This window comes from Coniophora puteana (genome assembly GCF_000271625.1).
Source record: "Coniophora puteana RWD-64-598 SS2 unplaced genomic scaffold CONPUscaffold_5, whole genome shotgun sequence".
Classification (NCBI taxonomy): domain Eukaryota; kingdom Fungi; phylum Basidiomycota; class Agaricomycetes; order Boletales; family Coniophoraceae; genus Coniophora; species Coniophora puteana.
Genome location: NW_006913057.1, coordinates 2,468,800 through 2,494,851, shown reverse-complemented (window position 1 = coordinate 2,494,851; position 26,052 = coordinate 2,468,800). Strand labels below are relative to the sequence as shown.

Sequence of the window (26,052 nt, the reverse complement as noted above, 5' to 3'; positions counted from 1 at the left end):
GATGGCTATCCTTTGAAGGGGTTGCAATCGCACAGCATTGCACGTACAGCAAAGCTAGCTGCGCTTCCGACAGCAAGCCCTGTGATTATGCTGAAGTTGTTCAATGTGGCGGCCACATCAACATCTTCTCGGCGACCCTTTAGCCTTGGGTTGTGCTCCAGTGACGCGCATCCAATCATGCTGCTACTAGAGATGTAGCCGTTGGAGATTCCCAAGAAAAGGAGGATGATCATGTACACAAGGTCGGATGAAATAAGAGGACCAGTCGCAGAACCAGAGCTCAAACCTTGCACGTTGCACGCTAGAAAGACCGGTATGAAGAGAGTCCGTAGGAGGGAAATGGTAAGTATTCGCCGCGCCGACCAAATGACAAGTTGCGGAATAGAGCAGGAGTAGCGACCCAAAAGATCGCCAATGTTGAAGACTAGAAAGTGTGTGGCCACGAACAACAGAGGGTGAGTGGACGGATTTGTGCTCTGTATTTGGACGGTGATGGCAGGGAAAACGGCCTGGAAAACGGTCAGACAAATAAACGGAGATGCGTAATTGGTGCCTACAAGGGTGATGCTGAAACCATACAACGAGGCGAATTCGTACGGCAAATTCGCCTTGAACACACGCTTCATTTCCTCCAGCCCATACGAGGGCTTGAGACTATGTTCGGAAGCCACGAGGCGTTGGAGTTCTTCATCTTCTTCGCTAGTTCCCCTCCTATGCTGTTGTTGTGGGGCAACGGTTGACTTGTAGAGTGGGAGCTGCCTCATCCGCCAATACGAAATGACAGTCGCAATTAAGAATAATGCTGAAATACCGAAGAATACTCGGGCAGCGCTCTCCGCTGCCGTATCTAATGCCTCATTCTCGAGCGTTATCGACGCTTGGTCACTCTTCGACGGGTTCCGCCAGACTGACAACGCCGAGCTTACGAGCTGGAGAGCACTGACAGCGACAGCAACTGCTGCCTGCCCAGAGATAAGTGCTGACATGTATGGGCCGCCAAAGAGTGATGCCTCCCCAGAGATGGCGGCAGAAAGATAGGAGGCGCCCACTGCCTGGCCTACTGCAATTAAGAGTACGAGCGAGAAGAAGATTGAAGGGGGAAAGCGGACGAAAGTCGTCATGAAGAGAAGTGCGATGAGGACAGCCAGCACGACAGTCGAGCTCACAATGCGACGCGAAGGAGATACCGCTTTCTGGAATCCAGCAATGCAGCTTGTTAGATGGACTTGTGCATAGACAAGTGTCGACTCGCCTGCTTCGACGTCAACGTGGCATATGCAAGTGCAATGACCATGACGCCAGTGAATATGCATGACATATACGAGACGAACGTCGGCTGGAGGGACGAGCCTGCAAGGCGGTCAAGAAAGTAGGGCGTCGCGGTGATCAACGCTGGAGTCCAGCATATAGGTAAACCTCAAGATTTGATAATGTTACAGTTACACACCGTTCCAAGGCAGAAGGCCTGCACAACCGAGCATGAAGTAGACGCCTTGCACCCGTGCATCCACCTTCGTACGCGACATCGAGAGTGTACCATTGTCGTGGTCGTCTTCTACCGATTGGTATGGGTAGTCGCGCTCAGGCGATCGCCTAGACATGAACGGGTGGGATATAGTTGAGGGATGAAGAGAGCGAGGGAGCCGTATCGCTGCCCCGTGAGATGCTCAAGTAGCAGAGAGGCGCGAACCTGTAAACCACAGGGGCCTCATTTGAGCGTTGTTTGGGCACGCGTATGTCCACCAGTCTCGGAGCATCCCCTGCGAATGCTGGTGGGAACATGCCTAAATACGAATTCCTCAATCTGCATGGTGGCTCTTAGCTTCCAGCCCATTGTTTGTTAATATACGGAGCTCTCCTTATACGAGCGGTGTGCAAATTATCGTTATATGTGACTAATTATCTATGCTATGAAAATGCGTCTAGACGTCCGAGCACTAGATAGTGGAACAGAGTGGATGCCTCAAACACGAGGAGCAACCTGGTTTCTATCATTATGCAGCACCAAGTTGTCCAACTTGCCGGCCTGCTTCTCGGCCTTACGCTGCCTCCTTCCGGTCTTCTTCGCCATCTTGGCCAGCCGGGCGGGCGTCATCCATCTCCTCTTCTTCTCCGCCTTGCGCTCCTCGTCCATGATCTGGCGGTACTTGAAAAGAGCCTCCATCTTGGCCTGGGACGCGCTGACACCAGATGTCTTGGCCGTGTGCTCCCGAATTAGCTTCTGCAGCAAGGCCGACTTCCGGGCCTGTGCGGCTTGCCAACGAGCCTGCATCTTGGCGCGTCCATGAGGATTACAGAGCTCCTTAGACACATATATCTCCATAGGCCGGGACTCATCGTATGCCGGCGCGTCGCGTTGGAATAGCTTTTTCAGATACTCTTTCTCCGCCTTTGCCCGCGCTGTAGGATCAATCGTTGACGCATCAAATGCTGGTGGTTGGTAAGTAATCGCCTTGACCACTGACTCGGACGTGTCGAGCATTGGATCAGCTACAGAGAGTTTGGTTATTCATTGGGTTAACCAAAGGAGCATAACGACGCACTTTGAGGCTTGGGGAGAGGGTCTTGCTTTGGCCATTCAATCTTGACGGGCTTCTGGTCTTGTTTCCGAGGTGCGAGAGCGATAGCTACCCGGTCCCACTCCCATTTATGCCCCACAGGCTGCCAACGTACGTTCCTGGTTTCAATACGGCGCGCAAACAGTCTGCAGGAAAAGTTATAGTCGTCGAAGCATGAATGGGTGATGTGTCTCGTACTTTTGAATAGTTGATGAATCACCGTCAGGTTGCTCAGCTTCCGTCTCCCCAATAAGAAGCTGACATCTTGAGTAATGAATGTTGCGGTTAACAGGTGCCTTTCCGCGACTTTCCTATGTTGAATGGAGCTATGAATGAGCGATAGTACCGTCTCCGCAAACTTTGGGACATACCGTCACGGCACCCTTAAGGTAGACGCGGTTCGTGAGCTTGTTGACACTGAGTACTTCGTGTACGATGCTGCGTGTATCCCCGCGAATGCGGATATGGTCGCCAGGAACGATGTTCCAGTACTTGATTCTGTCCTGGACTGGGACGGCCTTAATTGCGGGGTCGTAGAACGAATTCCGCACCAAGAACTTCTTGGGGACGGGATTGAGATGGCGGAAGTCGCGAGTCCATGGCGACCTAGTGGTGCTCGCAAGAAGTTGTGCCCGAGTCCATGACATGGTGCAAGAGAGCTTTCACAAGCTTGACGTCTAGCTGCACGAGCGTATAAGCCGCGACGCGAAAAAGCCACGGAAGACAGCCTGCTTATGTAATCTGTGACTTTCGCCGTTTTCGTCCCAGACGCGTCCCTAACGTGCAGCCTAAAGCGCCTGACGCGGACGCGTCGCGCTGAGTACGTAGACAAGACGCGTTTTATCGTCCGTTTCGGCTATCAATCTGCATGGATGGTAATAAATGGTGTCACCGTGAAAATTTGTGCCCGACAAGTCCGTACAGCTAGTATTACACTACACTACTGAAATTGGTGCAACCTTGGACCCACTCCACGCACCTGACGAAGAACTTGGCTCCTCGGATTCCAAAGTCTATCACGGCTTGAAGCTTGAGCATGGGAGCAGGAGTCAAAATTTAAGATTGGGCGTGCTCACCTCCAACAACATCCCTATAATATTCTCAACTTCTGAAGGAGGAACTCCACCACAACCTGCACCAATGAGTCTTCTGTACTCAGCCATCCGCCCCCCTGTCCCCGCTTCGGCCTGGAAAGTTACCAGCTCCTCGAAGGCAGACTTTCTTCGTTTCCTACTCTGCGTTATTTCATCCCGAAGAGAGTTACAAGTATGGCGCATCGCATCAGAGTTTGCGGGAACATCCGAGTACAACCTCAGAAGATCGGAAATGTCCTCCTCTTGGGGGAGGGCTTTCCGTTTACCTTTCGCCTTGTCTCTTGACAACTCCATGGAGGCCTCTCCGTCCAAATCGTCATCTGTCCGGTAAGGTTTTGTTGCAGGAGTGACGGCCAGCTCTCCATTGGCCGCGTCACGGACGCCCTTCTCCCGGTTCTCCTCGTCCTTGACCCATTTCTCCCAACCAAATCGATATCTGCGACCCATCTTGTCCAATAGCTGATTCTCCAAATCTGTCAAGGATGTCTTTGCTTGCTGCAGACCGTCTGCCTTGGCTTTAAGCTGGTTAACTGCTCGATGGCTCTCTAGAATTTCTTGTTGGATGTTTTGCAGGAGCGCGTGAGCCTGGTTCATATCACGTTCTTTGTCCTGAAGTTCCCGATCGAACGAAGTTGCAAGGCTATCCAGCATAGTGGTTATCTCATTAACACACCGGGTACTTGCTTTCTGGCCAGCAACAGAGTGGTGTAAAGGCGGTCGGTCGCCGTTGACAGCGACGGGTGGGACAGAGACGGTGGGTGGAATAGATGCCTGTGCATTCCGGAATGACATGGCAGCCAGCCGAGATGTGGGACCAGGTGAGGACCTGAACCGTTCGTCTTCGAGAATATAGTCCTCAGTGCTCTTGCCGTCAAAGTTTACAATCTTGGGGTCCGCGCCATGGTCAATGAGAAGCTTAACAAGGCGTTTACTTCGACAGCGAGCGGCCATCGTGAGCGCAGTCTCTCCATCCTCATCTTGAAAGTTGATGACATCGGCAAGTTCCTTCGGGTAGTCCGCGAGGCGCGTAAGTACTGTTTCCATGTAATAGCGTGCCGCATGAGTCTTTCCCTTTGACATTGCAACATCGACGATGTGATGAAATACGGTGCGATTGAAGTTGTCGATGTTCAGCGTCGAGCGGAGGAGAAGCTCAAACAACTCTGGAAACTTTCGTATATCGTAGTTGTTTGCGAACATTACGCTCCGCATGAGCGCTGTTTGGCCTGCCTTGTTCACCTTGAAGATGTCGGCGCCTGCAGTAAGCAGTAGCTTTACGATGCGGAGACGGCCCATGGCAGAGGCCCAGTGTAAAGCGGTGTGGCCATCGTCGTCTATGGCCATGTTGGGATCAAAGTCTGTTGGAGGTGTTATGAGGATTTGAGGGACCTGATTAGTGTCCGAGATGAAGTATTCAAGGATTTCGTCGCAATAAGCACGTAGATCATTGGCGTTGCTCGCCCGGTGAAGGGTCTCCTCAGATATATCTTCGTCATAGTGCTCATCTAAGTGCCTTGACATTGCATTACGACGGCCCGGACCATTTAGGCTCATATCATTGCGACCGAATTGGTCACCGAATGGGGACGGCGTGCGGGAACTAGAAGAGTTTTGGGATGGCGATGGGCTCATGGAGCCGTCCTCCGATCCCTGAGCAGAGTATAGGCGCTCCAAGTCGGAATCATCCTCTACAGTGTCAATGATGTGACGGCGGGAACGCGTGCTAGGCACAGGCACAGGCTCGGGGACAGCAGCTCCGCGACGAACAGGGCGTACAGCAGTACTGGTAGACACAAGATGTTTCGGCGCCAAGGGAGGGCTTTTCCCCGTAGGTTGGAATTCGATGATAGGTCGCAAAGCGGTTTCGCATCCATACTGCTTAGCCAAAGCTAGACCTCGTTCGAGAGGAATCCATGTGCCTGGCAACTACGTATTAGACGCGATTTCAAGAAAACAAACCGAGACATCAGATAAATCACCTTGATATTTCCCGTACCCTCCTTGCACCTTCTCGTGTTCGCCTTTCTGAACTTCCCGTTCTAATACTCTGGTGCGCTGAGGTTTGTCAAAACCGGCGACTTTGAGGATCTGTGTGGCGTTGAGCCATGAGTCAGAGCGCCGGCGCATAACGGCTACGCTCTTGTACATCCTACGCGTCCGCAAGCGTCAGTTGCCATATCTTAGCACACACACTGACCAACTCACATCTCATACACCGGTATACCGCTGTATGTTGCCTAGCGACTCAATGCGCGGTTAGAAGGCGGAGTCCATTACGTTAGAGAGACGCACCTTGAATATCTGACCATCCGGCATGATTGCGTCCCGCGTCGGTGGAATAGGGAGTCGTGTCTGGGCGGTGGGAGCGCTGCGTCAGGTGTCGGGCAGAGGCGTCACGGATATCATGCGTGGACGCGTGCTCCAACAGGGACAAACAAGATGCGGCGGCGTTGCGCGTTTCTTCCGGTCAGTCCGAGGCCGCCATATTAATCTTTGCCTCGATGTGCCGAGAAAGTCACTTGCACCATAAGTTTACACGCGCTAAGCACGTTCCCGCACGCCGAAGCGATCGTAAATCTAATCATCACAACAACTTAGCCTTGATGAAACGCGATATGTCATTAGACCGGACGGATACGCGCTAGAAACGCGAGGCTGGAAACACGCTGCAAACGCGCTGCAAACGCGTAGGTCAGCTTATGGTCAACCCAGCGTTGTTGCACTCTTCGCGTCTCCATGGCCTTATTGCCCGGTATGACAAGCTCGCGTATCCTTGCGTCGGGCTGTTGAATGCATCATGCATTTGTAGAGAACAATGTGGGGTCTGTAAGTGAGACGACGTGCAAGTGCCAGCTGTTTATGTGAAACAATGAACGACATTGCGACAGTTCTAACCTTTGTGGAGTTTCTTGACTTGTTAATGAATATCTGACGTGTGACGACATGTAGCAAGGAACACGATAAGGAAGGCATGTTATAATAGAAGTGTTGTGGTAACAGGGGCTGGTCCAAATGGAGTTTTTAGCTTTGTTTAGTGGGAAACGCGACGGTCACGCCGTTTTCCTTTTGGACGTTGCTTCGCGCCAGACCCGTCATTGCCTTGAGGCCAGCGTATTGTTGGCTGTCTTCTGCATCTGCCCACTGCTCTCTAACACCCTCCCAGCATCGTCTTGCATGCGATAGCCCATCTTCAGCTTTCTGTAACCTCGATGGCTCCAAGATGCGAGCCCCTCTGCCAATTCAGCGACAGGTACCGCTTTTGCACCCAGTTCAGCCCCTTCTCTCATCCATCGGTTTCCTAGGCTTTTCTTCACCACCTTTCCGAGCCCTCTACCCAATCCGCGCCTCCTCAACGCTCATTCGTCTGATCCTGCAAACTCCCCCCGCATTCGTTCGCGGCCAACTGCTGGTCCTTCCTCAACCCCCGACGAGCATGCGACCTACTACTATTTCACATTCGATGATCAACTGCTCTACCTTTCCTTCTATCAGGACTGGGGTCCTCTCAATCTTGCTATGGTCTACAAAGCCTGCATCATAGTTCATGATCTCCTGGAGGCAAGTCTCTTCCACGTGTGGTTTCTTTATGACCCCGCACTCTGACCACTTTTTACCATTTATAGGACAAAGATAATGCGTCGCGAAGGCTGGTACTCTATTCCTCTGATGACCCTCGGCGGAAGGCCAATGCGGCGTTGCTCATGGCTCTCTACATGGTGCGGCGCGATGGACACCATGCATTGCCCTTCTGTTCTGATCATTTCACAGGTCATTGTGCATCGCAAGACCCCATGGGAAGCTTTTCACCCAATCGCCGAGATCGAATTCATGCCATTTCGAGATGCAGGACGCGGACCTAATGATTTCGGGCTAAGCATCCACGACTGTTTGTGGGGCATCTGGAAAGCAATCCAACACGGCATCTGCGATATGGGCGAATTTGACGTTGAAGACTATGAGTATCACGAGAAGGTAGAGAATGGCGATTGGAACTGGTTAACACCCGGTTTCATTGCCTTTGCTTCTCCGGTGGACACGGCATGGGTGAAAAAGGAGAAGGAGGCCAAACAGGTCACGGCGGAGCTAGGATCACCAGTCCGTCCCACCTCGTCTCGTTCCCCTGAGCGTCTGGCCTTGCAAAGGAAGCTTCCCGCGTCCTTTTGCCATTGCCTGGAATACTTTGAAGAACACAACGTGAAGCTGATCGTGAGACTCAATACGGAGCTCTACGACCGCGAGGTTTTTCTGGACCACGGTATCAGCCATTGCGATCTCTACTTCGACGACGGCACCAATCCCACGGATGAAATCGTACGCAAGTTCATTGACATGTCCGACGCGGTAATAGAGAGTGGGGGCGTCGTTGCAGTTCATGTGTGTATTTGACTTGCTCTGTGGATTGTTTGCTAATTGGCTTGTAGTGTAAAGCTGGTTTAGGTCGTACAGGCACGTTGATTGGTGCATACCTCATATGGAAGTTTGGCTTTACAGCGGCGGAGGTCATCGCTTTCATGCGCATCGTTCGACCAGGAAGCGTGGTGGGCCCACAACAGCAATACATGCACCTAAAGCAGCTTGAGTGGACTAGATGGTCTGCTGTCGACGAGATGAACCGTCTTCATGCCCAGAACCAGGCTAGCACATCGGCTCAGCAACCCGTTGTTACTCCTGCCACGCCCCCAGCAGAAACTGACGAAGAAATGGAAACAATCCCGCCACCTCGTGAAACAACACCCCCGCCACCTGTCACTAACCTTCCACCTGTTACTCCTAGTCGTCACGTTGCCATTGCTACAGCCAAAGCGAATGCCGTTGCTCCTCCAGGTCAACCACGCAAGACGCCAGTCGCTAAGCGTATTGCAGTGGATTCTGATGATGAAGAGGAAGAAGTTGATGACCAGCTTCCTGCTCTTGGAGTGGCACCCCCAGCACGCACTCGTGCGAAGACGACTGCATCGCGTCTAACTGGTGCCAAAGGTGCCAAAGTAACTGCATCTGAACAGCGGCCAGCACGGGTCCTTCGGTCCTCTGCCGCAGGAATCCAGAAGAGACCCCCTCCTTCCCCAGGCGCTAAGGCCAAAACCACATATCCTCCGAACAAGATACCTCGTTTGGCAACCGGCATTGCAACGAGAAGAGCCGCTGCTGGGACCACCAAGGGCCCTGGAGCCCCTTCAACTCGCCGTGTTCCTCAACCTCCCCCATCTCCGACACAATCACGCCTCCCTACTCTTGCATCTAAACGTACACAACAACCTAATAATACATCAAGTGACGCACCGAGTGCTGGGACGCGTTCCGCCACGAAAGCGGCCAATACCGATGCATGGATGTCCACAGAAGCTGCTGCCTCTGCTGTCGTTACTTCGAAGTCGACAGGGAGACCTGGTCCTCGCCCTATCAGAAGGCGAAGAAGTAGTTTCAGCTCGGCAGACGTGGTCGCTTGATAATTCATGTCGCTCCTTTGGTTTTGATCTCTCTCCGTTCGTGGTGTCTGGTATTTATCCACTCGACTCTGCATTGTATAGGCATCACATCTTTCGCAATCTGCACACAGTCTCCTTCCATTCCATACATGTTTTGTACATATACCGAATCTTTTCCTCCCTTAGGTCTTAGTCTCATCAGGGAACAAAGATACCAGCTTCCCAAGGATTTGGTACTCAGTGGTCTTGCATACACAGGTAGTACGCGTGAGCGCGCTGTACACCGCCTAAACCGTGACAATTCAATCTAATGATCCAGCCGAGTACTTCTGCACACATTGAAGGAACCATCTCATGTCCTCTGGGTCCACTCCAGGTGTGATGCCATGTCCTAGATTTGCGATCCATCGGTGTGGTTTCCCGCCTCCTCCCGCAAGGAACGCGTCACACATCCGCCGAACCTCCCGCTCGATAGCATCGCGACCGCCATATAGAACAGTCGGATCGAGGTTGCCTTGCAGCGAAATTTCGATGGGAAGAGTAGAAACGTCGCGCGGGTCTACCGTCCAGTCAAGCCCAATTACGTCGTAACCGCCCCGAGCGGCGAGGGTAGGGGAAGCGCCTTTGGCAAAGAGAGTCATAGGAACTGCATCGGAGCCGAGACGCTCTTTGACCTTGGTCGCAATATGCTTCAGGGAGGGCAGAGAGAAGGTGGTGAAATCATAAGGAGACAAGTCTCCAGCGTTTGAGTCAAAAACTTGCAGAAGCTATTGGCTGATTTAGGTGAGTTAGAGACCAAAGGCTGCAAGACACACCTGGGCACCGGCACGAGCTTGCCCGACCAGATAGGTAACGCAGACATCCGCGATGCGCATGAGCAGCTTTTGAGATTCTTCAGGATGCTTGAAGAGCCAAGTCTTTGACTTTTGAAGCGTCTTGCTCGATCCGCCTTCGATCATATATGCCATGAGCGTCCACGGCGCACCGCAGAAGCCAATGAGGGGTACACGCCCACCCAGCTCCTTCCTAGTGAGCGTGATGGCGTCATAGACATACCCAAGCTCCTTGTCGACGTCGATAGTCTCAGGAAGTCTCTTGAGGTCGTCGGGAGTGTCGAGAGGTTCGGGGAAATGGGGACCCGGGTTCATGATGACCTCCATGCCCATGGCCTGAGGCACGACGAGAATATCGGAGAAGATGATAGCGGCATCGAGCAGGTCGCCGTACCTGTCGATCGGCTGGATCGTGACCTCCTTGGCGAGCTCGGGTGTGCGGCAGATCTCAAAGAAATCGTGGTTCTTCCGCGTCTCCCTAAACTCTGTTGATAGTATTAGAAAGTTATGTGCGGAGGACGTGACGAAGCGCAACACCTGGAAGGTAACGGCCAGCTTGCCGCATAACCCATACAGGCGCCCGGTCGAGAGGTTCTCCTCGTGCTGCCCTAAGCAGGCGATCATTTTTCAATGGCGGAAATTCGACCATGTTTTTGGTGGGTATTGTATGAGAGGCACTTGCAGATTGCTTGCAGAACTGACGATTTAGCTAGGCATGGCACCCGGAAGCATAAGCCGATAACGCCGCCGAGCCAGGGCGGACATATGCATCCCCTTGTGGATCCGGAAGCCTGCAGGTCACTTGCTAATCACGGTGACTGCCTGACCAGCACAATACTTGATACGACAGGACATGCCCTCAACTCCAAGCGAACTTGTTGAAGGGTGAGCCGCGTTTCGGCTAGTGTTATAGTAAAGCAGGCTAACAGTGGCTTTCAGGTTCAAGAAGTCTGGCGAGTTCGACCGTCTCCGGCGAGAGCTCCTGGCCCAATTTCAACGCAGTGTAAACCCTTTGCGCGTACTGCAACGCCCGCAGCTCACTAATACTACATGCTTTGCAGGACCGTGTCGACGGGTTCAACCGGCGTATAGAAGAGATCATTCGCCAACGGATGGAGTCTGATCAGAACCTCCAGCACCTGCCCCCTGACTCCGTCCATCGCGAGCTAATGCAGGAGATGGACAGGTAAGGTTTTCAGCAAAACTGTAAACTGATTGCTCCCTGAGTATGTGCAGGTACCCCCTCGTTGAGCGTGCCGCCGCGGAGGCTCCTCTCATCTCAGACGCCAACTTCGCCTCTGGAACTGTTCGACCGTCTTTGCAGCGCATGCTGAATGAATCATGATTACCGACATATGGATGGAGTCATCACGCTAGTGCACCCCTAGGCATCGTCGACTTCTAAGCGTGGTCGACGCAGCGTTTACACCGTTCGTAGGCTAGATGCGCTCCTCGCGTAGTCCCGGAAAGCCAGGGGCGCACAGACCGTTTGCGAAACGGTTACTCTCACAAACTCAAACTAGCGACATCCCATGTGGACACGAGCTGGTACCTTTCGCGTCCGTTGGCGAACGTCTTCGAAAGCTTATCCCCAGTCGTGTCTACAACTCGGTACCGGATATTAGCTTAGACTTGCATAGACTTCACATTTGATGCAGATGTGACAATGTATTTATCCAATGGACGTCATCTACTTGATATTGGTTGGAGAAACGTGGAGAAGCACCTCTAAGAGCACACCCAACCTGCCAACTGGGTTACATAAGTTGGCCAACACCAGTCGAATGTCCTTATCACCGAATGTCAAGGTCGAGGCACCGTTGATCGAGAACTCTGATTTGGGTTCCTTAGGGAAGGCCTGGAAGGGCAGATCTGGATAGACAGGCGCACCGGAAATCATAGAGACGAACATTTCGCATCAATTGCGTTGCGGATACGAATTCGCCGATTGCTACCTTTAATCGCTACGTTACGGCCGTCGGCTCATTCTGCATCAACAATCAAAGTTATGGCTTTCTCCTTGGGATGTCTGATGCTTCAAGCCAACCCGCGCGTATTCGAATTCAGTCAGGAGAAGAAATTTATATGTATTGAGATCGAGTCGAGTTCCAAAAGAAAATGTAGATATTCAATGACAAGGTGTTCGACTAAGTCTGCACCCTTGCCTTGCCAGCTCGCTTCTGTTGCACCCGCGCACCCGCGCAAGGGTAGTAGCCTACTGAAGTCAATAGCTTGCCAGGCGGCACCGGCGGCAAGAGCTTAGTAGCTTGCTTCCTGCTGGATCAACTCCAGAGCCTTCGCGGAGCGGGGCTTGATCGAGCACTGGAAGGGTTTAGGGTGGCTATATAACCCGTTAGCATCACCAGGGTAACTATGTAAGACGCAAATGGATCACAAACCTGATGGTGCCAGAAGAGGGGTCAATCTCCGGGGTGATCTCCACGCCGTTCTCAACGATCTTGGATACGTCAAAGGTGGCAAGGGTCATCGCGACAGACATCCAGACTGAAGAATCAGCGAGGTGCAGACCTATAGGAAACGACACGAATGTAATCAGTAAAACTTTTGTGCACGTCAGAGGTACGTCGTGAGGGCGACTTGCCTGGACAGATCCTACGGGCGACACATCAACCTTCGATCACTGAATAAGGAGGTTCAAGGACTACTCACCGCCTGCCGAAACCGAAGCAAATGGTGCGGGGATCAGTCTCCGGGGCCTTGCCAACGCCAGCGACGAATCGAGAGGGCTCGAAGTCCATGGGGTTGGCGTATGTACGCGGGTCATGGAGCATGTACCTAAAACGAATGAGTCCACAGACGACGTTCATACCCTGTGCACACATACCAGATGTTAGGCATAACCAGAGAGCCCTTGGGAATGAAGTAGCCGTTGTGGATGTCGTCTTCGATGGAACGATGGGGAACGGCTGCAGAACGCCTTAGCCCTTGGTCACGATGAGGATAGAGGATGCATACCCAAAGGAACAACGACGTTCCACCTCAGCACTTCCTTGGCCAATGCTTCGACATATGGCAGTGATTCACGGTCACCAAAGTTGGGGAGTCTGTCGTTGCCGATGACAGCGTCAATCTCCGCCTGGGCCTTCTTCTGAGCCTCAGGATACAAAGTCAGGGCCAGGTAAAGCGAGTAAATGGCCGAAACAGTCTGCAAGCTGCGTGAATGGTGAGGTTATGACAAAGAGCTAAAAGACTAACCGTATCGGCACCACCTTGATACAAACAGTTAGTGAGTTGTGGTTTAGCAATAGCAATAGACTATTCTTACCAGAGTAGAGAGAAGCGGCAGACCAACGAACAACGTGCTCCTCTTCAGCAGAAAGAGTCTGGCCTTCCAAAAGGTTGGACGTAAACGACTTGGGGGCAATTCCAGCAGCCTAAGCAAACAATTAGTCTTGTCCGATGACTGAATCTCATGACTGCGACCCACCATTTGCTCTTTGACGAAGTCGTAGGGGGCTGCCACCATCTTCTCGAGACAAGCATTCCATTCGCGGGCCTTGATCTTGAAGTCAGCACCGGGGAACCAGTCGGGAACATTCTTCACTGATCCCACCAAATTAGCCAGATGAAGTCAAGCCTAAGCCGACATAGCTTACGGGCAGGGATGATATCAATCAAAAAGGCACCGGTGGCAGTCGACTTGGAGAATTGATCGACGGCCTCGTCCGCGAGGTTGACGAAGGGATCCTCGTGTTCCTTGACCTCGTATCCGTGAGAGATTCGCAAGATGATGGCACCGGCAGTCCTAGACGCCAAATTATCCACGTTAGAAGTTTAATTCAAGATACCAATACGCCAATCAAGATTAGTACGTACTTGCGGACGTGAGCCGAGAGTTCTGAAGGCTTTGCGAGAACACGTTGCAGGAATCGGTGGGTCTCGACTTCCTCGACCTGGTGGTAAGCCTCCATATGAGCACGGCTTCCAATCGCATGGTGGAAGTTGCGGCGGTAGGCGCGGAAGCGATCGCCGTAGGGCAGGAGGACAAGGGTGTTCTTCCATCCAACGAGCTCACCGCCCATAGGAAGCATCGGACGGTCCGAATAGATGGAGCTCTTCTTGTCGAGCATCTCAATTGCAGCATTCACAGAGTTAAGGATAATCATGTGCTGCCCGAGCACCTCTGCGCAAGAGATGTCACCTGTTCGCCATGGGATGAGCGTCTATTAGCTAGGAGGACGTCCTCATATCATACGCACCATACTTCTTGCCCCAGTCAGCAAAAGTCAGCCAAGGCTTTTCTGAGGGTATGTCGAGGAGGTTGCTCAAGAGCGGCAGTTTCTTCGGGCCAGGCGGGAGGGGCGCAGGATTCTTCTTATCAACGAGCTGCTTGATGCAGTAGACTCCGAAACCGGCGAGGAGTAAGTCGTACCAAGCGAGAAACATTATGAACGACCTGTGGAGAAAGCGGAGGAAAAACGAAACGAATGTGGGGGTTCAAACGGTAACGGTCTGAGCCTTTGAAGTATGGTACGCAGCGGGTAGAAGGTCTGACAGCTGTCAAGTATGCCACTAGCAGAAGAGGCTAGAAGAGGAGTATGTGGTTGGGAAGTTTTGGGAAAGGAAGATTTGTGCGCGAGAAGTTTTATGTCGCGGCGTTATAAAGGTCGCGACGCAAGTTCCTTGGGTCACACTCTGAGCGGTTCGCGATCCCACAGACACAAAAGGGAGCTTGAGGTGACAGATTTTTAAGGGCGGTCGCCGGTCCCCATTACCCTGAGATCTAGCCGTCAAGTCAGAGCCGATTCGCGTTGCGTAGCCTCGTGTTATGTATCCTGATGAACCTTGATGCGGTGCGCGACGCTTGTTAGGCCATATACGCCTCTTTGCTAATACAGTAGAGAACCGTTTGACCCTGAGGTGATCTACTAGCTATAAAGAACCGTGTTAACGGAGAATGCACACGAAGCTTCAAGTTCCACGGTAATACCGTACTGTCCTCCCTCGGTGTCCGCGGCAGCAGCGGCAGCTTGCAAGGAAGGACCTTCGCTTGGACCCTCGTGAAATAAAGTTGGGATAGGTTGGGATCTCAGATCGCTTCGCTCAGTCTTCTCGGCTTCCGGGGTGCGGTCGCTAAGCGTAATTTCAAAACTTCAGGCACTTCCTCTCTAAACCCCTCCGCTATCCCGGATCGGCCAGCGCTCCGTCACCTTAAAACTACGTCAATGTTACTAATATCAGTTCAGCAGCATCTCGCGTGCGGTTGATACATGATGTGAAGAAACGTCCTGAACAATCAGACAGCAACGATGGGGTGCCGACCTGTCGCTTCGGGGTTGGCCTAGGTTGGCCTCTGTACAAAAACGTACAAAATCTTTGCCATGACCCAGTGCAGTAACAGCAGATCCTGAGCACATGAGACGATTCCGCAGTCTGAGTGCATTACGGAAAACTCTCATAATTCAGCGAAGCCGTCTTCTGATGAATTTAGTGGTACCCGACACGGAGAATGCGACAAAACCGCACGTATGTCAATTTCCGGAAAATTAAATTCAAGTAGCTATCAGCTACGATATCCATATATTGTAACAACCACGGATGGTCAAGTGATTTTGGATCCTCAGATTCCAGCAGCAAAAAAAAAACACAGATCGTGCACCTGCCTCGCGAACTTCTTCTAAGGGGTACCGACAAAAATACGAACAGGAAATGGGTAACGACAGCAAAACTTCAGCAATCTTGACGCTACATCGTGACGCTCCTTGGGCAAACCAAGTGACAGCGTGGGGGTCCTTCGTGTGTGACACCTGCATACTCGAAGGTTGCGTTGCACTCAGGCTTCGTTCAAAAAGCTTCTGCTGCCGACGACTTGTAATCGACCTGATACTTGCTTGCCTGAGTTAGCAGTAGCAATGGGAATTTTCAGTGATAGCTTACATCTGAGCCGTCGCGCTCATGATCAACGGTAACGTTGACGGCGATTTGTTTCTGCGCAACCGAAATCAGTACGGCGCACCAGCATCTTCAGGTTCAAAACCAACGCACCCCAGACGCAAGAGCAGCAGTCGCCGAGGGGCTGTTCGGCATTCTCTGAAGAGAGAGGGACATGTCTTCACGAGCCTCCCCACGCAGGGCCCTGCGCGCGTTGAGAGTAGCCAGGAGGGAGTTGCAGTAGACTAGGCGATAGCATTCAGAATGGGACATGCTACGAAAGAAATCGGCTGCTTACGACGACCAAGACAGAAGTAGAATGAGATGTAAATGAATGTGGTGGGAGCCGCAACAATCTTTGACATAGCGATCAGGATAAGAAAAGCGGGTGTTGCAAGCGACTCACCGATACCAGGGAAGCGATGGCGCAAAGACTGATAGCACAACAGAGTAAGAACTCGAACCGCAGGAAGCAATAACAAAAAGGACAGAAACAGACCTGGTCAGCAAGCCAGTGTTGATGGTGAAGACGATCTATGGATCAACAATCATTGAGATCGTGTTAGGCGGCTAAAATAGGTGATATCACTGACCAGCCTGTTGATCATACTGTCCGATCTAAGACGCCAAGGAGCCGTGATTAGGTCCCTTCTCACGTCGAAAGTGTATGGCTTTACCTCGAAAACCCAGTTCGGGCTCCGTGAAGAAGATGGCACAAGAACATTGCGATGAGAACATCACCAGCCGCGGCAACAGCGTTCACAGTCATGGACAACGACTGAAGAATCAAAGTTAGTATTATCGGCATTCAAGTAACGCGGTGAGCAAACCTTCAGCGCTGTCAACTCGGCAAAGGTCTGCAAGTTGATTCTATACACGGCAATTAACAGTCTGCAAGATCAAATTCCTTGAAGCAACTCACCCCTTGGAGACGTAGACTAAATGACACCGGTTAGCTGATGTCTTTACACCTGACTTGAAACAGTTACGTACTCACAACACAGACTATAAAAACGAGGTATAAGCAATACCTCTTTTACGCAGAATTTTCAGCAACCTACCAAATTCACCGATGACCAGAGTCATCTGTCAAACATTGAGAAACATTGAGAAACATGGGAGCGGGCGCTAACACAAACGTCGACATACCACAGAGCCAGTCCGCCAAATGCAACCGTTGCTCACTAGACAAGTGAGCGAAAAATCGATGCTAGATGATGGTACACTCACGCTTCCAGATACGCCAAGCCAAGAAGCTATGAAGTACTAGTTTAGCACGAACACCAAATGGAAATGCTTATCATACCTTTGAACCATGAGAGCAGTGAAACCATTGAAAAGAACCTCCACCTAGGCGCAACGTTCAAAACCTCAATTTCGAAGCGAGCGTAGTGACTTACAATCAAGCTCCTACAGAATCCCGAAAAACGTTAGCCCATTGATGGTCGTGCAGTAACGAGTAAATGTACCACACGAGCTCTCCCAGTTCAACGGGATTTCCGAAGTTTGAGACGAGATATGTGTAAACTAAAGTGACTGTGAGCCTAGCATACGTGCGCCGAGGAAAGGATCATCGCCCACCTGTGTGCGTGATCAAAGCCTGGTGTACGGTATCAGAGAGAAGAACCGCAGTGACCTATGGAGAGAATAAGCAGACGTTATATTACTGTTGAGTCGTGCGTACCAAGAGCTTCATCGGCAATCCGTCTTTCTCATAATCGCTAAAGTAAAACCATGTCTGCACGCAGGTGACTGATAGAAGTGAGTAGACGTCGTCACCGTAGCGACTAAATACCCACTTCCGTAGAGACTAAGGGTCGGGAATGAAGGGATGAGTATATGGACACGTTCTTAGTAAACGATGGGGCAACCGACATTGCAGAGACCACAACTCCAATGAACGCAGCACCAAAGCTAAGATAAAGTAAGTATTGAAAGAAAAATAGGCGAAATTGGGGGCTAACGTACGTGTTGTCCAACGCTGTCGACATTGTCTATGAGAGAGCGGCGAACAAGCGGGCAACGAGCGGGCGGGGTAGAAAGGGAAGGGAATATAGTCGAGGGAAATGAATGGAGGTAACCTTTTGTAAGAAGGCGATAAATTCTGGGCCCTCGATTTGGAAGGGAAGATTGTGTGACGGGCTGGGAAGGGTATAAGGAAAGTTCATCCGAACCTGTAAGCGCTTTCGACGCAAGCTACGAGGGCCGCACGAGGCGGCAATCCGTCTATGAATTTTGATTGGATGCGCATCAGCACTGTCGGTGTAACCCGATGGGTCGGCAAGAGACTTCAATACAAACCCATTTGTCCGGGCGGGGCCTGTGCAAAACTTTCGTCCATCCGTGGTAATAAAATGGTGGTGAGAAGCAAGGACTCGCGCAACTGTTTCGTAACCACTCCGTCACGCGTCGATAGGGTCGCCGCGTCCCTGAGAACAGCGAATCTGTCATGCGAACATCGTGTCAGTGATCGCGGAACGGATCGTTTGATGGAACGTCGGTTACTTTATTTGGCAGACTTCTCACGCGTAACCGCCGACTTCTCCGAATATGGCTCGGGAGCAAAATGACTGTCAAGCTCTGTCAGCTCAACGTCAGTGCAGCACTGGGGTATAACTTGAGCCGAAAGTGCCCTAGACACAAAGTATACTTACATGGCTGTAAGTGATGCTGATAGCCTCCCTCGCGAAGGCACCAATCAGTACGTAACCTCGCAAATGCGCTAGAAGAGTTTGTATTGATTGACGCTTCAATCATTGGAGCGAGGGTAGAGTTCTGTTATCGCACTTGGTCAACCATGTCTTTTGTGTTTGCCACGCTCAAGCTCAGAGTTCATCGGTTATTGAGCGAAGCACCAAATGCGCGAAGCCAGCCTGGGCTTCTCGCGGCCATATGTCGAACATCAATCCAGCCGCTGGCAAACAAAGTCGATAAGAGTACTATACAAGAGGCCGGCCTAATCAGCATACACCAACCCCCGTTGTCAGACAACTACCATCATGTCAAAAAATACGCCTTCTCTCGTAGAACATCAGAGTGTTTTATGATCGTCACCAGCGGCAATGAGATTGAACAAGCTCAAGGTGTGCACGGGACCGAGTGCGCGGGTATTTACCCAGTGTCCGACTCTCCACGCGACTTCAGGCTTTCGGCCAACTCCGGAACCAAGCAAGTGTCAATAATGACTTCTTCGGGAACAGTTTCTTGACGCGTTCGTGCAGCCAGGTAGTTTTGAGCTAACTACACAATGGTAAGTATGCACCTTCTGCTAACGCGTTTTTGTGCTCAGTGTTTTCCAGCGCGGTGCAACTCGTCTTCTCCAATCCACTCTCAAGTCGCGCTCTGTGCCACGGTGTGTTGTCGTTCATGATTCAACGCTGTAATTTTTCTCAAATCCCGGCCTCTAGACCTGCAGCATGGAGTTCACGAACGAGATGGATGGCTAGCGCTGCCGAAGCTGCTACTCCCTCCTCTGAGGCTCCGCCACCACCACCAGCATCCGTAGACCCAAAGCTCGGTCGTATCGTCGACGACATTTCCGGGCTCACCCTCCTACAAGCGTCTGACCTCGTTACTTTACTGAAGGTATGCAACGCGTTCGTTCTGTTTGGAGCATGGTGTATTCACGTTCTCCAAAGTCGAGACTCAACATTCAGGAGATTGCGATGCCCGCTGCATCAGCTGGTCCGGCTCCTGCAGCCCCAGCTGTAGAAGCTGCCGAAGAGGTACGCCTGTTCCTGCTTTTTACCCGACCGACCATTTAACACTGTCTCTAGGAAAGACCTAAAGAAAAGACCGTTTTCAACGTTAAACTGGAGTCTTTCGAAGCTACTGCCAAACCCAAGGTCATTCGCGAAGTGAAGGCTATGGTCCCCAACCTTACCCTCATCGAGGTGAGCGAACCTTTCTAACATATAAGTTGTAGCTCAATTGAAATGTTTTAGGCCAAGAAGTTCGTTGAGGGAGTACCCCAGATACTCAAGGAGAACTTGCCCAAGGAAGATGCAGAAAAGATGAAGGCTGTCTTCGAGGCCTTGGGCGCAAAGATTGTCCTTGAGTAATTCTCTGATCTAGACTACTGCTATCTTTCACCACCCGTATAATATCTTAACCAGTCCGTGAATGATGATGACATGTAATTGCGAGACAACTAGGTTAATTACAATGGTTGGCGTGAATAAGTGAGATACAGCGCACACTAGCTATGGGATATGATGATAAGAGCAATGATTATAGCGAGGTAAACTAATCTTCTGACAGGTAACGGTATTCAAACCGGAAATCAGTTTTCTTGCGTTGACACCACGAGCCCTCCCAGTCAAAGTAAACGTAAACGCCTTGCTCGTACTCTTCGGTGATAGCTTGCGGCTCAGAGTGTCGTTGGAACCATGTCATGTACTTAACGTGGAACCGCCAGGATTGCCTCTTCAGCTCTTTGGCGGCTAGGTATCTAATTGGCTAATGTGAGCACCAGGTGAGGGTAAATTCCCAGAGCAATACTAACTGTTGATAAGTGCCGGGGTGATAGTAGAAGACATAGAACAAAGTTTCCACGTCGACCTGTGAAAAAAGTCCAGGCGTACTCAAAACTTGGTGTGGGGCCTGGGGGTAATACGCAGGTGTGGGGAATGCATTACGGGGTGTGTAGTATTTAGGCCTGGAAAACAATTGAGCAAATTTGATCGCAGCCACGAGCCGCCGAGCATACTTCTCTGTATCATGAGGTTGTGGGACGCTGGAATACCCTCCTTCCAAGAGCTTGTGAACGTCGCCCAGGTTGGTCATACGATGCGAGGCTTGAAAAAGCATCAGTTTCTTACCTAAAAATAAAGCGTGTAAATCACCTTTCTGTTTCACTGTTTCAAATGAAGCCACAAGGTCGGATAACGATCCAGGGAATGCGCTCGAGGGCAGCCTCTGACCTTGACCTGGTGTCTGAGCAGGAGTGGATGGAGGCCTTTGCGAAGCCGCCTGAGGTACTACACCCTGCTCCGCTTGCGCAAGTTTCATCCCAGGGGGATATTGGGGTTGCTGTGACATTGCAGGGAGGGGTGAGTTCGGAAGATTCGCTCCGGGCGCCGATTGCACTTGTTGAGGCAGTGACGATGGTGTACTTGCTTGTTGTGGCGCAATTTGAGACAGCTGGGATGTACCGTTCGTCTGTACTGGCACCACTGACTGCAAATCAGTTGTTGCTAGCTAAAAACTAGGCCTTAGATAACAGACTTTGACGATTTAAAGAACATACCGCGTCAGGAGACAAGGACCTTGGGAGTGAAGGCGACGCAGCCACGTCTAATAGGCGTGTTCAGCATGTACGTAAACGAATACAAGCCTGATCATTGGCGTACCATTTTGCGATGACGATGCGGCTGGCCCACCTGAAGAGCTGGGCTGGGCCTCTGATAATGCAGGTGAGTCTTGCCCAGAATAGAACGATCCATCTTGGTGGTGAGAGGCCGAAGCTGAAGAGAGCATGGGGCTCGTAACGGATGGATGAGTGAGGCTAGGTGATGGTGCCTGTTGGTCCTGTAAGACTGCTTGAGAAACCAGTGGTGTTATTGACGGAGCAGTAGGAGTTGGTGGCATTTGATTTGAAGATGCTGACAATTCCGATAAGAGTGTTATCGTTCAGCAATAATGCAGGCAACTGCCTACCTCCTCCCGGCGTCACCGCAGCGGCAGCGGCAGCAGCATAACGTATAGGTGGCAACGTTGCTGGCGGGCGTGGCGCTGGCGGCAACCCTGCCTTGAGTATGCTGGACATGGGCTGTTGCGCAAAATTTGGATTTGGAGGAGGTCTGACCGCTACATGATACATATGGCCAACAGCCTGACATGAGCGAGTTGGTGTACTTACGTTCTGTAGATGTTGACGATTCTGGAGTATGTGTAAGAAGAGATATCAGAGCTATTCCAGAGAGATGCATACTGCGTAACTGTAAACTAGCTCCCGCTTTCTTGAGTATGGGACTGTCATCCCGTTTACTGCTTGAAACGCTTTCCTCGTCTTTATCGTGCTTCTTTGATGGTGTCCTATGAGGGGCATCTGATGCACAAGCTCGTAAACAAGTTAGCCGTAGTACAAAGCTTCGGTTTACCTTCACTTGCGTCATCGGATTGCTCGCTGTTGTTGTCTTCATCGTCGTTAGCGAGTCCGAACTTCTCCTCTTCTTCCTCAAGATTGAGCTCATCGTATATCCCTTCGTCTTCTTCAAACTCTTCTTCCTGATTCCAGTCAAGGGTGTCAGTATCTTGGCCCTATCCAGACCAGCGCGACTAACCCCATTGCTCTCAACAAAGTATAAAACGTCTTCTTTGAGATCCGATACCTTCTCAACAGCTAGCGACCCGTTGTCCAAAAGGCGAAGTATGAGTTCGAGACGACCAACGTGCCACTTCCTCCGATTGTTCAACTGTTCCAGTTCGTCCAATCTGCCGGCAGTCGAGGACGCGCCTTTCCCTTTCTTCTTTCCCGTACCCTGGAGACTCTCGATCTCTGCTTCTGCTTGCTCAACTTGTAGCAATAGCTCCTCAACCCTGCCTTGTAACCACGTCGTGGCTTCTAGTTTTTCCTGGGCTTTAGGATCGAGCCGAGCAGACTGGATTAAGCCTTCTTTCGAGAAAGCCTTGGTCTTCATTTCTTTCTCACAGGCCTTAAACTTCTCCATTTGCTGAGCGGGAAATAGGGTCAGTCATAATGGACGAGACTTGGTCCACGACCAGACATGTTATGGGTGAGGGAACACGCACAGTCTCTATGAGTCTCCTATTGTCAAGCAAAGCTGACTTGTCCTTGATGTCATTGCTCGCAACCCATGTCTTAATCTGATCTCGAAGACGCTGAAGTTTCTTGATCTGAGTCTTGAGGTCGGTCTCAAGCTTCTCCTTCTGTGTCTGGTTCGTGGAGGCCTGCATCTTGTCGTATATGCTCTCAAAGAGCTCGACACCCTCGGACACCTTCTTCAGTGTCCGGTCAATTTCACCTTCAGGTATTACATCAGTAAGGGCCGTGGATCAAAACGAGCGAGTTACTCTGTAGTTTTCTGGCCGCCATGGCTCGAGTAGATAAGATTTACAGTAGGACACTGAGACGCTCTCGTCCGTAGCGACTCCAAGCCTGTTATTGACGTCTATTTGGACAGAATGAGACCAGCAATTCATTACATAATCGATGGCTGGGTTAAGGTGGGTTGTTCAGGGACCAGTTACCAAGTCAATGAACGACGGGTTGTCGTTGGCAACGTCATCGACAAGCCAGGGACGTAAGAAGTGCAAAGTCTAAAGTTGCCGTAGTTATGTTACTTCGTCAAACCGAAGCCACTGTGATATGCAAGGCGGCTCAAGGGCATCCAAGCCCATCGCTCAACGTTCAATGCTCAACGTCAATCTTCCGCGCATCAGCATCCGACATAGGCTGTGTCGCACGCCAACCGCGTACGCCTGGCACTGCATCGACCCAGAACAATAGCCAGGCGTAGGCGCATCTCACTGTGGGCCGGAGTTACTTCCGGTGCTCCGGATCTTCAACCTTATGATGCCATATCTCTCTCAAGCCCTTTGCGCTGAACTGGCAAGCTACCTTTCGCAAACGCACTTAGGTCCCGTTATTTGAGCAGTCTGTGAGAATGCTATGCATTGCGATATGGACACCTACTTGCTCTCGTGCTTCTCCGGAGATATCGAGGTCTATCCTTTAGTCCCGAGAAATGGCACATTCCAGGATGTCAACAAGAGCCCCAGGTGAGATCTGCGGTGGCAAGGGTCCAAGCGAGTCACCGTGGGAAAAGTGGGCGACAGCAGATGATTCGAGTACAGCGCAGAAAATGATCTGTTCGAGCTTGTTGTTCCACTACTCTCGCCTCTCTCGTCTCGCGACGCCCTCGTTCTTGTTGTACGTGGTCTGGATGCTCGTTGACGATGAAGTCTCTGCGGAAATCGTTCAGCGGCAATAGGGAGCCGACTCACCGGCTTCAAATATCGACCCCTCTTCCCATACCTGCGTTAGCGAAACCTCCATCTGCGTCCCTGCCACCCCAGAAAGTTATCCGCGCCACCTCGTCATTCAAGCCGCAAGCTCCCACTCAGCTCCCTTTCGACAAAGGAGATTTCTTCTATGTAATTGGAGATCCTAATATTGAAGGTTCTTGGTATGAGGTGCATAACCCGGTCACTGGTGGGCGAGGTTTGGTTCCAAAATCGATGTTCGAGGAATTCGCTAAGAGTCCACCACCGTAAGTCCGCCACGACCCCCCAGATTGGCAACTTTACACTCAGACTCGTCCAGCTCTAGCGGGGTGCGAACCTCCCAACTGGCAAAGAGTCCCATGCTGACTGGAAACCCTATGTCGCCTAATCTTCCCAAGTCCACGGTGCTCTATGCTGTCGTGCTTCACGACTTCGTGGCAGAACGTGCAGATGAGCTAGACGCGAAAGCTGGGGAGTCCATTTCTATCGTTGCGCAGTCGAACCGGGAGTGGTTCGTCGCAAAATCCATCAACAAACTCGGGAGACCAGGTCTCATTCCTGTTTCATTCGTGGAAGTCAGAGAACCGTCCACCAATCGTCCCATTCCCTTCGCCGAAATAGAAGTGATCATGGACCGTGGCGAACTTCCGAAGGTCGAAGACTGGAAAAAAGCCATGATAACTTATAAGCAGAATAGCATCGCTCTTGGAGTCATTGACGACATATCGACGCCGTCATCGGTCCCCAACAGTCCTTACACTCAACATGCCTCTCCTGCGTTCACCCAGCAGTCTCCATCCAGCTTTCAGGAACCCTCTCGCCCCCCGTCCCCTATCCCGTTGCCAGCTGGTATACTTCTTTCTGCCGATGTTGTCTCGTTCCACAACGAAATGGATGAATACTGGTTTCGTATCGACGCCGTATTCCAACCTTACGATCCTTCGGACCCTACAATCTTACCGAAAGCCAAACAGCTCGTTCTCTTTCGAGTTTATGACGACTTCTACGCTTTCCAGGTCAGCCTTCTCGAATCTTTTCCCCGCGAAGCAGGCAGAGCACCTCCATCCCAACGCATACTGCCATATATGCCAGGACCCGCTGACTACGTGGATGATGAAATAACGGCGGCGCGCAGAGAAGAACTGAACGACTATCTTCACAAGCTTTGTGGCTTGAATTGGGCTGGCGCAAGTTACATCCTTGAGGACGGGATCATCCGTGACTTCCTAGCGCTGAAGTCGGGCGATGTAGAGAACGACATAGAACCTCGGTACGACGAGATACGAGAGTTGTTCTCGGAAGATATCGAGCAAGTCGCACAGGCAGAACAGGGCGTAGACTATGATCCTACTCTTGAATATCAAGATGAGGTTAGAGACGCGCTAGGGGGGATGAAGCTTTCTGAGGATGGTGCTCACAGCGATAGCTCCGTTTATGGCGATGACAACACACCAGCACATCATCGTGGGCAGTCACTCGCCTCTTCAAATCAGCATGGCAAACACGGTTTACCGGAGGATTCTAGCCGTTCACTTTCACCTATACACGGGTCGCAGCACAATGACTATCCCCGAGGGAGTGCTTATTCGCGGAATTCTGCAACATCCAATTCGCATTGGCCTGACTATTCGACCTCCTCTCCTTCTTCCCTTCATTCGTCTCAGCCATCGCTACCTGCTTCTTCGCGTTCACGATCGCAGTCCACAGCCACCAATAACCTCAATACGCCGCCCATATCTGCTGGTAATCCACAGACAGCCTTCGTCAAGATTAAGATCTTCGATCGAATAACAGATGACCTCATCGCCATTCGAGTTCATCCAAAAGTCTCGCACGCAGAGCTTTTGGGGAAAGTGCAAGCACGACTTGGCGAAAATGTTGTGAACTTGCGGTACCGAGATAGTGTAGGAGATGAGTATGTTGGCATTGACAGTGACAAGGACCTCCGAGGCTGGATAGAAAACACGCAGAAGCATGTCTTATTTGCAGATTAACGCATGTCCGATCTTTGCTCTTCTCATCTTCAGTCCACCCTATATTATTGACTTTCTATACTTCTTTCACATATCGGTTTGTTTACCTACATATCTCTACGCATGTACTATCTTCGCTTTCGTTATGTGCTGCGAGCTGTGCAGTTTGTACTTTTTCCCTCGACGATGTTGTCTGTTGTCGCAATGATACTACTCCCTGGACGTCTCTAGCTCAACCTAGCCGACTATTTCTTGAAGTAAATTTGGTGGTCCTCGTCCCCACTGGTAAGGTTACTTTGACCGTTGCC

The 26,052-nt window shown here is 51.3% G+C and overlaps 10 protein-coding genes across 10 annotated transcripts; 3 read left to right on the top strand and 7 right to left on the bottom strand.

Annotated features, from left to right (window-relative positions):
- Positions 1–5: 5 nt before the first annotated feature.
- CONPUDRAFT_54014 (uncharacterized protein) lies at positions 6–1,526 on the bottom strand (the record flags this gene model as incomplete). Its single annotated transcript, XM_007769159.1, has 4 exons — positions 6–509; positions 558–1,189; positions 1,249–1,392; positions 1,448–1,526. The coding sequence occupies 4 exons, from the start codon at positions 1,524–1,526 to the stop codon at positions 6–8; spliced, it is 1,359 nt and encodes a 452-aa protein (XP_007767349.1).
- A 341-nt stretch (positions 1,527–1,867) lies between these two features.
- CONPUDRAFT_165097 (uncharacterized protein) lies at positions 1,868–3,240 on the bottom strand. The gene is made up of 4 exons (XM_007769964.1): positions 2,930–3,240; positions 2,757–2,869; positions 2,544–2,704; positions 1,868–2,490 (listed from the first exon to the last, which is right to left on the bottom strand). The coding sequence occupies exons 1-4, from the start codon at positions 3,203–3,205 to the stop codon at positions 1,964–1,966; spliced, it is 1,077 nt and encodes a 358-aa protein (XP_007768154.1). The 5' UTR covers positions 3,206–3,240; the 3' UTR covers positions 1,868–1,963.
- A 194-nt stretch (positions 3,241–3,434) lies between these two features.
- On the bottom strand, positions 3,435–6,015 carry CONPUDRAFT_165096 (apses-domain-containing protein). The gene is made up of 5 exons (XM_007769963.1): positions 5,945–6,015; positions 5,858–5,889; positions 5,632–5,801; positions 3,635–5,571; positions 3,435–3,571 (listed from the first exon to the last, which is right to left on the bottom strand). The coding sequence occupies exons 1-5, from the start codon at positions 5,966–5,968 to the stop codon at positions 3,494–3,496; spliced, it is 2,241 nt and encodes a 746-aa protein (XP_007768153.1). The 5' UTR covers positions 5,969–6,015; the 3' UTR covers positions 3,435–3,493.
- A 2,058-nt stretch (positions 6,016–8,073) lies between these two features.
- CONPUDRAFT_165094 (uroporphyrinogen decarboxylase) lies at positions 8,074–10,576 on the bottom strand. The gene is made up of 3 exons (XM_007769962.1): positions 10,449–10,576; positions 9,894–10,396; positions 8,074–9,845 (listed from the first exon to the last, which is right to left on the bottom strand). Exons 1-3 carry the CDS (start codon positions 10,558–10,560, stop codon positions 9,381–9,383), a joined length of 1,080 nt encoding a protein of 359 aa, XP_007768152.1. The 5' UTR covers positions 10,561–10,576; the 3' UTR covers positions 8,074–9,380.
- A 188-nt stretch (positions 10,577–10,764) lies between these two features.
- On the top strand, positions 10,765–11,589 carry CONPUDRAFT_165093 (uncharacterized protein; the record flags this gene model as incomplete). The annotated part of the gene is made up of 4 exons (XM_007769961.1): positions 10,765–10,796; positions 10,851–10,914; positions 10,973–11,097; positions 11,148–11,589. The coding sequence occupies 4 exons, from the start codon at positions 10,765–10,767 to the stop codon at positions 11,254–11,256; spliced, it is 330 nt and encodes a 109-aa protein (XP_007768151.1). The 3' UTR covers positions 11,257–11,589.
- Positions 11,590–12,170: 581 nt separating this feature from the next.
- Positions 12,171–14,318, bottom strand: CONPUDRAFT_54690 (cytochrome P450; the record flags this gene model as incomplete). Its single annotated transcript, XM_007769225.1, has 12 exons — positions 12,171–12,252; positions 12,311–12,440; positions 12,496–12,524; positions 12,582–12,707; positions 12,751–12,838; positions 12,888–13,077; positions 13,128–13,141; positions 13,198–13,306; positions 13,360–13,475; positions 13,529–13,677; positions 13,749–14,073; positions 14,132–14,318. The coding sequence occupies 12 exons, from the start codon at positions 14,316–14,318 to the stop codon at positions 12,171–12,173; spliced, it is 1,545 nt and encodes a 514-aa protein (XP_007767415.1).
- A 1,087-nt stretch (positions 14,319–15,405) lies between these two features.
- CONPUDRAFT_81986 (uncharacterized protein) lies at positions 15,406–17,846 on the bottom strand. The gene is made up of 22 exons (XM_007769632.1): positions 17,772–17,846; positions 17,679–17,717; positions 17,603–17,613; positions 17,488–17,555; positions 17,385–17,439; positions 17,273–17,330; positions 17,204–17,213; positions 17,110–17,153; positions 17,034–17,059; positions 16,953–16,987; positions 16,865–16,889; positions 16,797–16,808; positions 16,726–16,741; positions 16,634–16,673; positions 16,481–16,581; positions 16,397–16,421; positions 16,303–16,337; positions 16,210–16,237; positions 16,102–16,159; positions 15,918–16,048; positions 15,810–15,860; positions 15,406–15,758 (listed from the first exon to the last, which is right to left on the bottom strand). Exons 1-22 carry the CDS (start codon positions 17,792–17,794, stop codon positions 15,717–15,719), a joined length of 933 nt encoding a protein of 310 aa, XP_007767822.1. The 5' UTR covers positions 17,795–17,846; the 3' UTR covers positions 15,406–15,716.
- Positions 17,847–19,241: 1,395 nt separating this feature from the next.
- On the top strand, positions 19,242–19,864 carry CONPUDRAFT_153382 (ClpS-like protein; the record flags this gene model as incomplete). The annotated part of the gene is made up of 4 exons (XM_007769960.1): positions 19,242–19,388; positions 19,442–19,528; positions 19,580–19,696; positions 19,748–19,864. 4 exons carry the CDS (start codon positions 19,242–19,244, stop codon positions 19,862–19,864), a joined length of 468 nt encoding a protein of 155 aa, XP_007768150.1.
- A 63-nt stretch (positions 19,865–19,927) lies between these two features.
- Positions 19,928–22,909, bottom strand: CONPUDRAFT_165091 (uncharacterized protein). The gene is made up of 13 exons (XM_007769959.1): positions 22,839–22,909; positions 22,557–22,789; positions 22,088–22,477; positions 21,905–22,031; positions 21,736–21,852; positions 21,664–21,684; positions 21,462–21,611; positions 21,155–21,406; positions 21,052–21,098; positions 20,648–21,002; positions 20,512–20,599; positions 20,308–20,460; positions 19,928–20,253 (listed from the first exon to the last, which is right to left on the bottom strand). The coding sequence occupies exons 1-13, from the start codon at positions 22,858–22,860 to the stop codon at positions 20,049–20,051; spliced, it is 2,160 nt and encodes a 719-aa protein (XP_007768149.1). The 5' UTR covers positions 22,861–22,909; the 3' UTR covers positions 19,928–20,048.
- An 898-nt stretch (positions 22,910–23,807) lies between these two features.
- Positions 23,808–25,765, top strand: CONPUDRAFT_42325 (uncharacterized protein; the record flags this gene model as incomplete). The annotated part of the gene is made up of 2 exons (XM_007769117.2): positions 23,808–24,037; positions 24,061–25,765. Coding segments are annotated over 2 exons (1,935 nt in total), but the record flags the coding sequence as incomplete, so codon positions are not given.
- Between the last annotated feature and the right edge of the window lie 287 nt (positions 25,766–26,052).

Coding starts and splice junctions, on each gene's coding strand:
- CONPUDRAFT_165097 (XM_007769964.1), bottom strand. CDS start 3,205: ATGTCATGGACTCGGGCACAACTTCTTGCGAGCACCACTAGGTCGCCA. Junction 2,870..2,929: donor ACCTTAAGGGTGCCGTGACG/GTATGTCCCAAA, acceptor CATTCAACATAG/GAAAGTCGCGGAAAGGCACC. Junction 2,491..2,543: donor CCCTCTCCCCAAGCCTCAAA/GTGCGTCGTTAT, acceptor AACTCTCTGTAG/CTGATCCAATGCTCGACACG.
- CONPUDRAFT_165091 (XM_007769959.1), bottom strand. CDS start 22,860: ATGGCGGCCAGAAAACTACAGA. Junction 22,032..22,087: donor ACTTTGTTGAGAGCAATGGG/GTTAGTCGCGCT, acceptor GACTGGAATCAG/GAAGAAGAGTTTGAAGAAGA. Junction 21,853..21,904: donor ATCCGATGACGCAAGTGAAG/GTAAACCGAAGC, acceptor CTTGTGCATCAG/ATGCCCCTCATAGGACACCA.
- CONPUDRAFT_165096 (XM_007769963.1), bottom strand. CDS start 5,968: ATGCCGGATGGTCAGATATTCAAG. Junction 5,572..5,631: donor AGGGTACGGGAAATATCAAG/GTGATTTATCTG, acceptor CGTAGTTGCCAG/GCACATGGATTCCTCTCGAA. Junction 3,572..3,634: donor TTATAGGGATGTTGTTGGAG/GTGAGCACGCCC, acceptor AAGCCGTGATAG/ACTTTGGAATCCGAGGAGCC.
- CONPUDRAFT_81986 (XM_007769632.1), bottom strand. CDS start 17,794: ATGTCGACAGCGTTGGACAACAC. Junction 16,160..16,209: donor CCATCGCTTCCCTGGTATCG/GTGAGTCGCTTG, acceptor GCTATGTCAAAG/ATTGTTGCGGCTCCCACCAC. Junction 15,861..15,917: donor CTGCTGCTCTTGCGTCTGGG/GTGCGTTGGTTT, acceptor TCGGTTGCGCAG/AAACAAATCGCCGTCAACGT.
- CONPUDRAFT_165094 (XM_007769962.1), bottom strand. CDS start 10,560: ATGGTCGAATTTCCGCCATTGAAAAATGATCGCCTGCTTAGGGCAGCA. Junction 10,397..10,448: donor AGCTGGCCGTTACCTTCCAG/GTGTTGCGCTTC, acceptor TACTATCAACAG/AGTTTAGGGAGACGCGGAAG. Junction 9,846..9,893: donor AAGCTCGTGCCGGTGCCCAG/GTGTGTCTTGCA, acceptor ATCAGCCAATAG/CTTCTGCAAGTTTTTGACTC.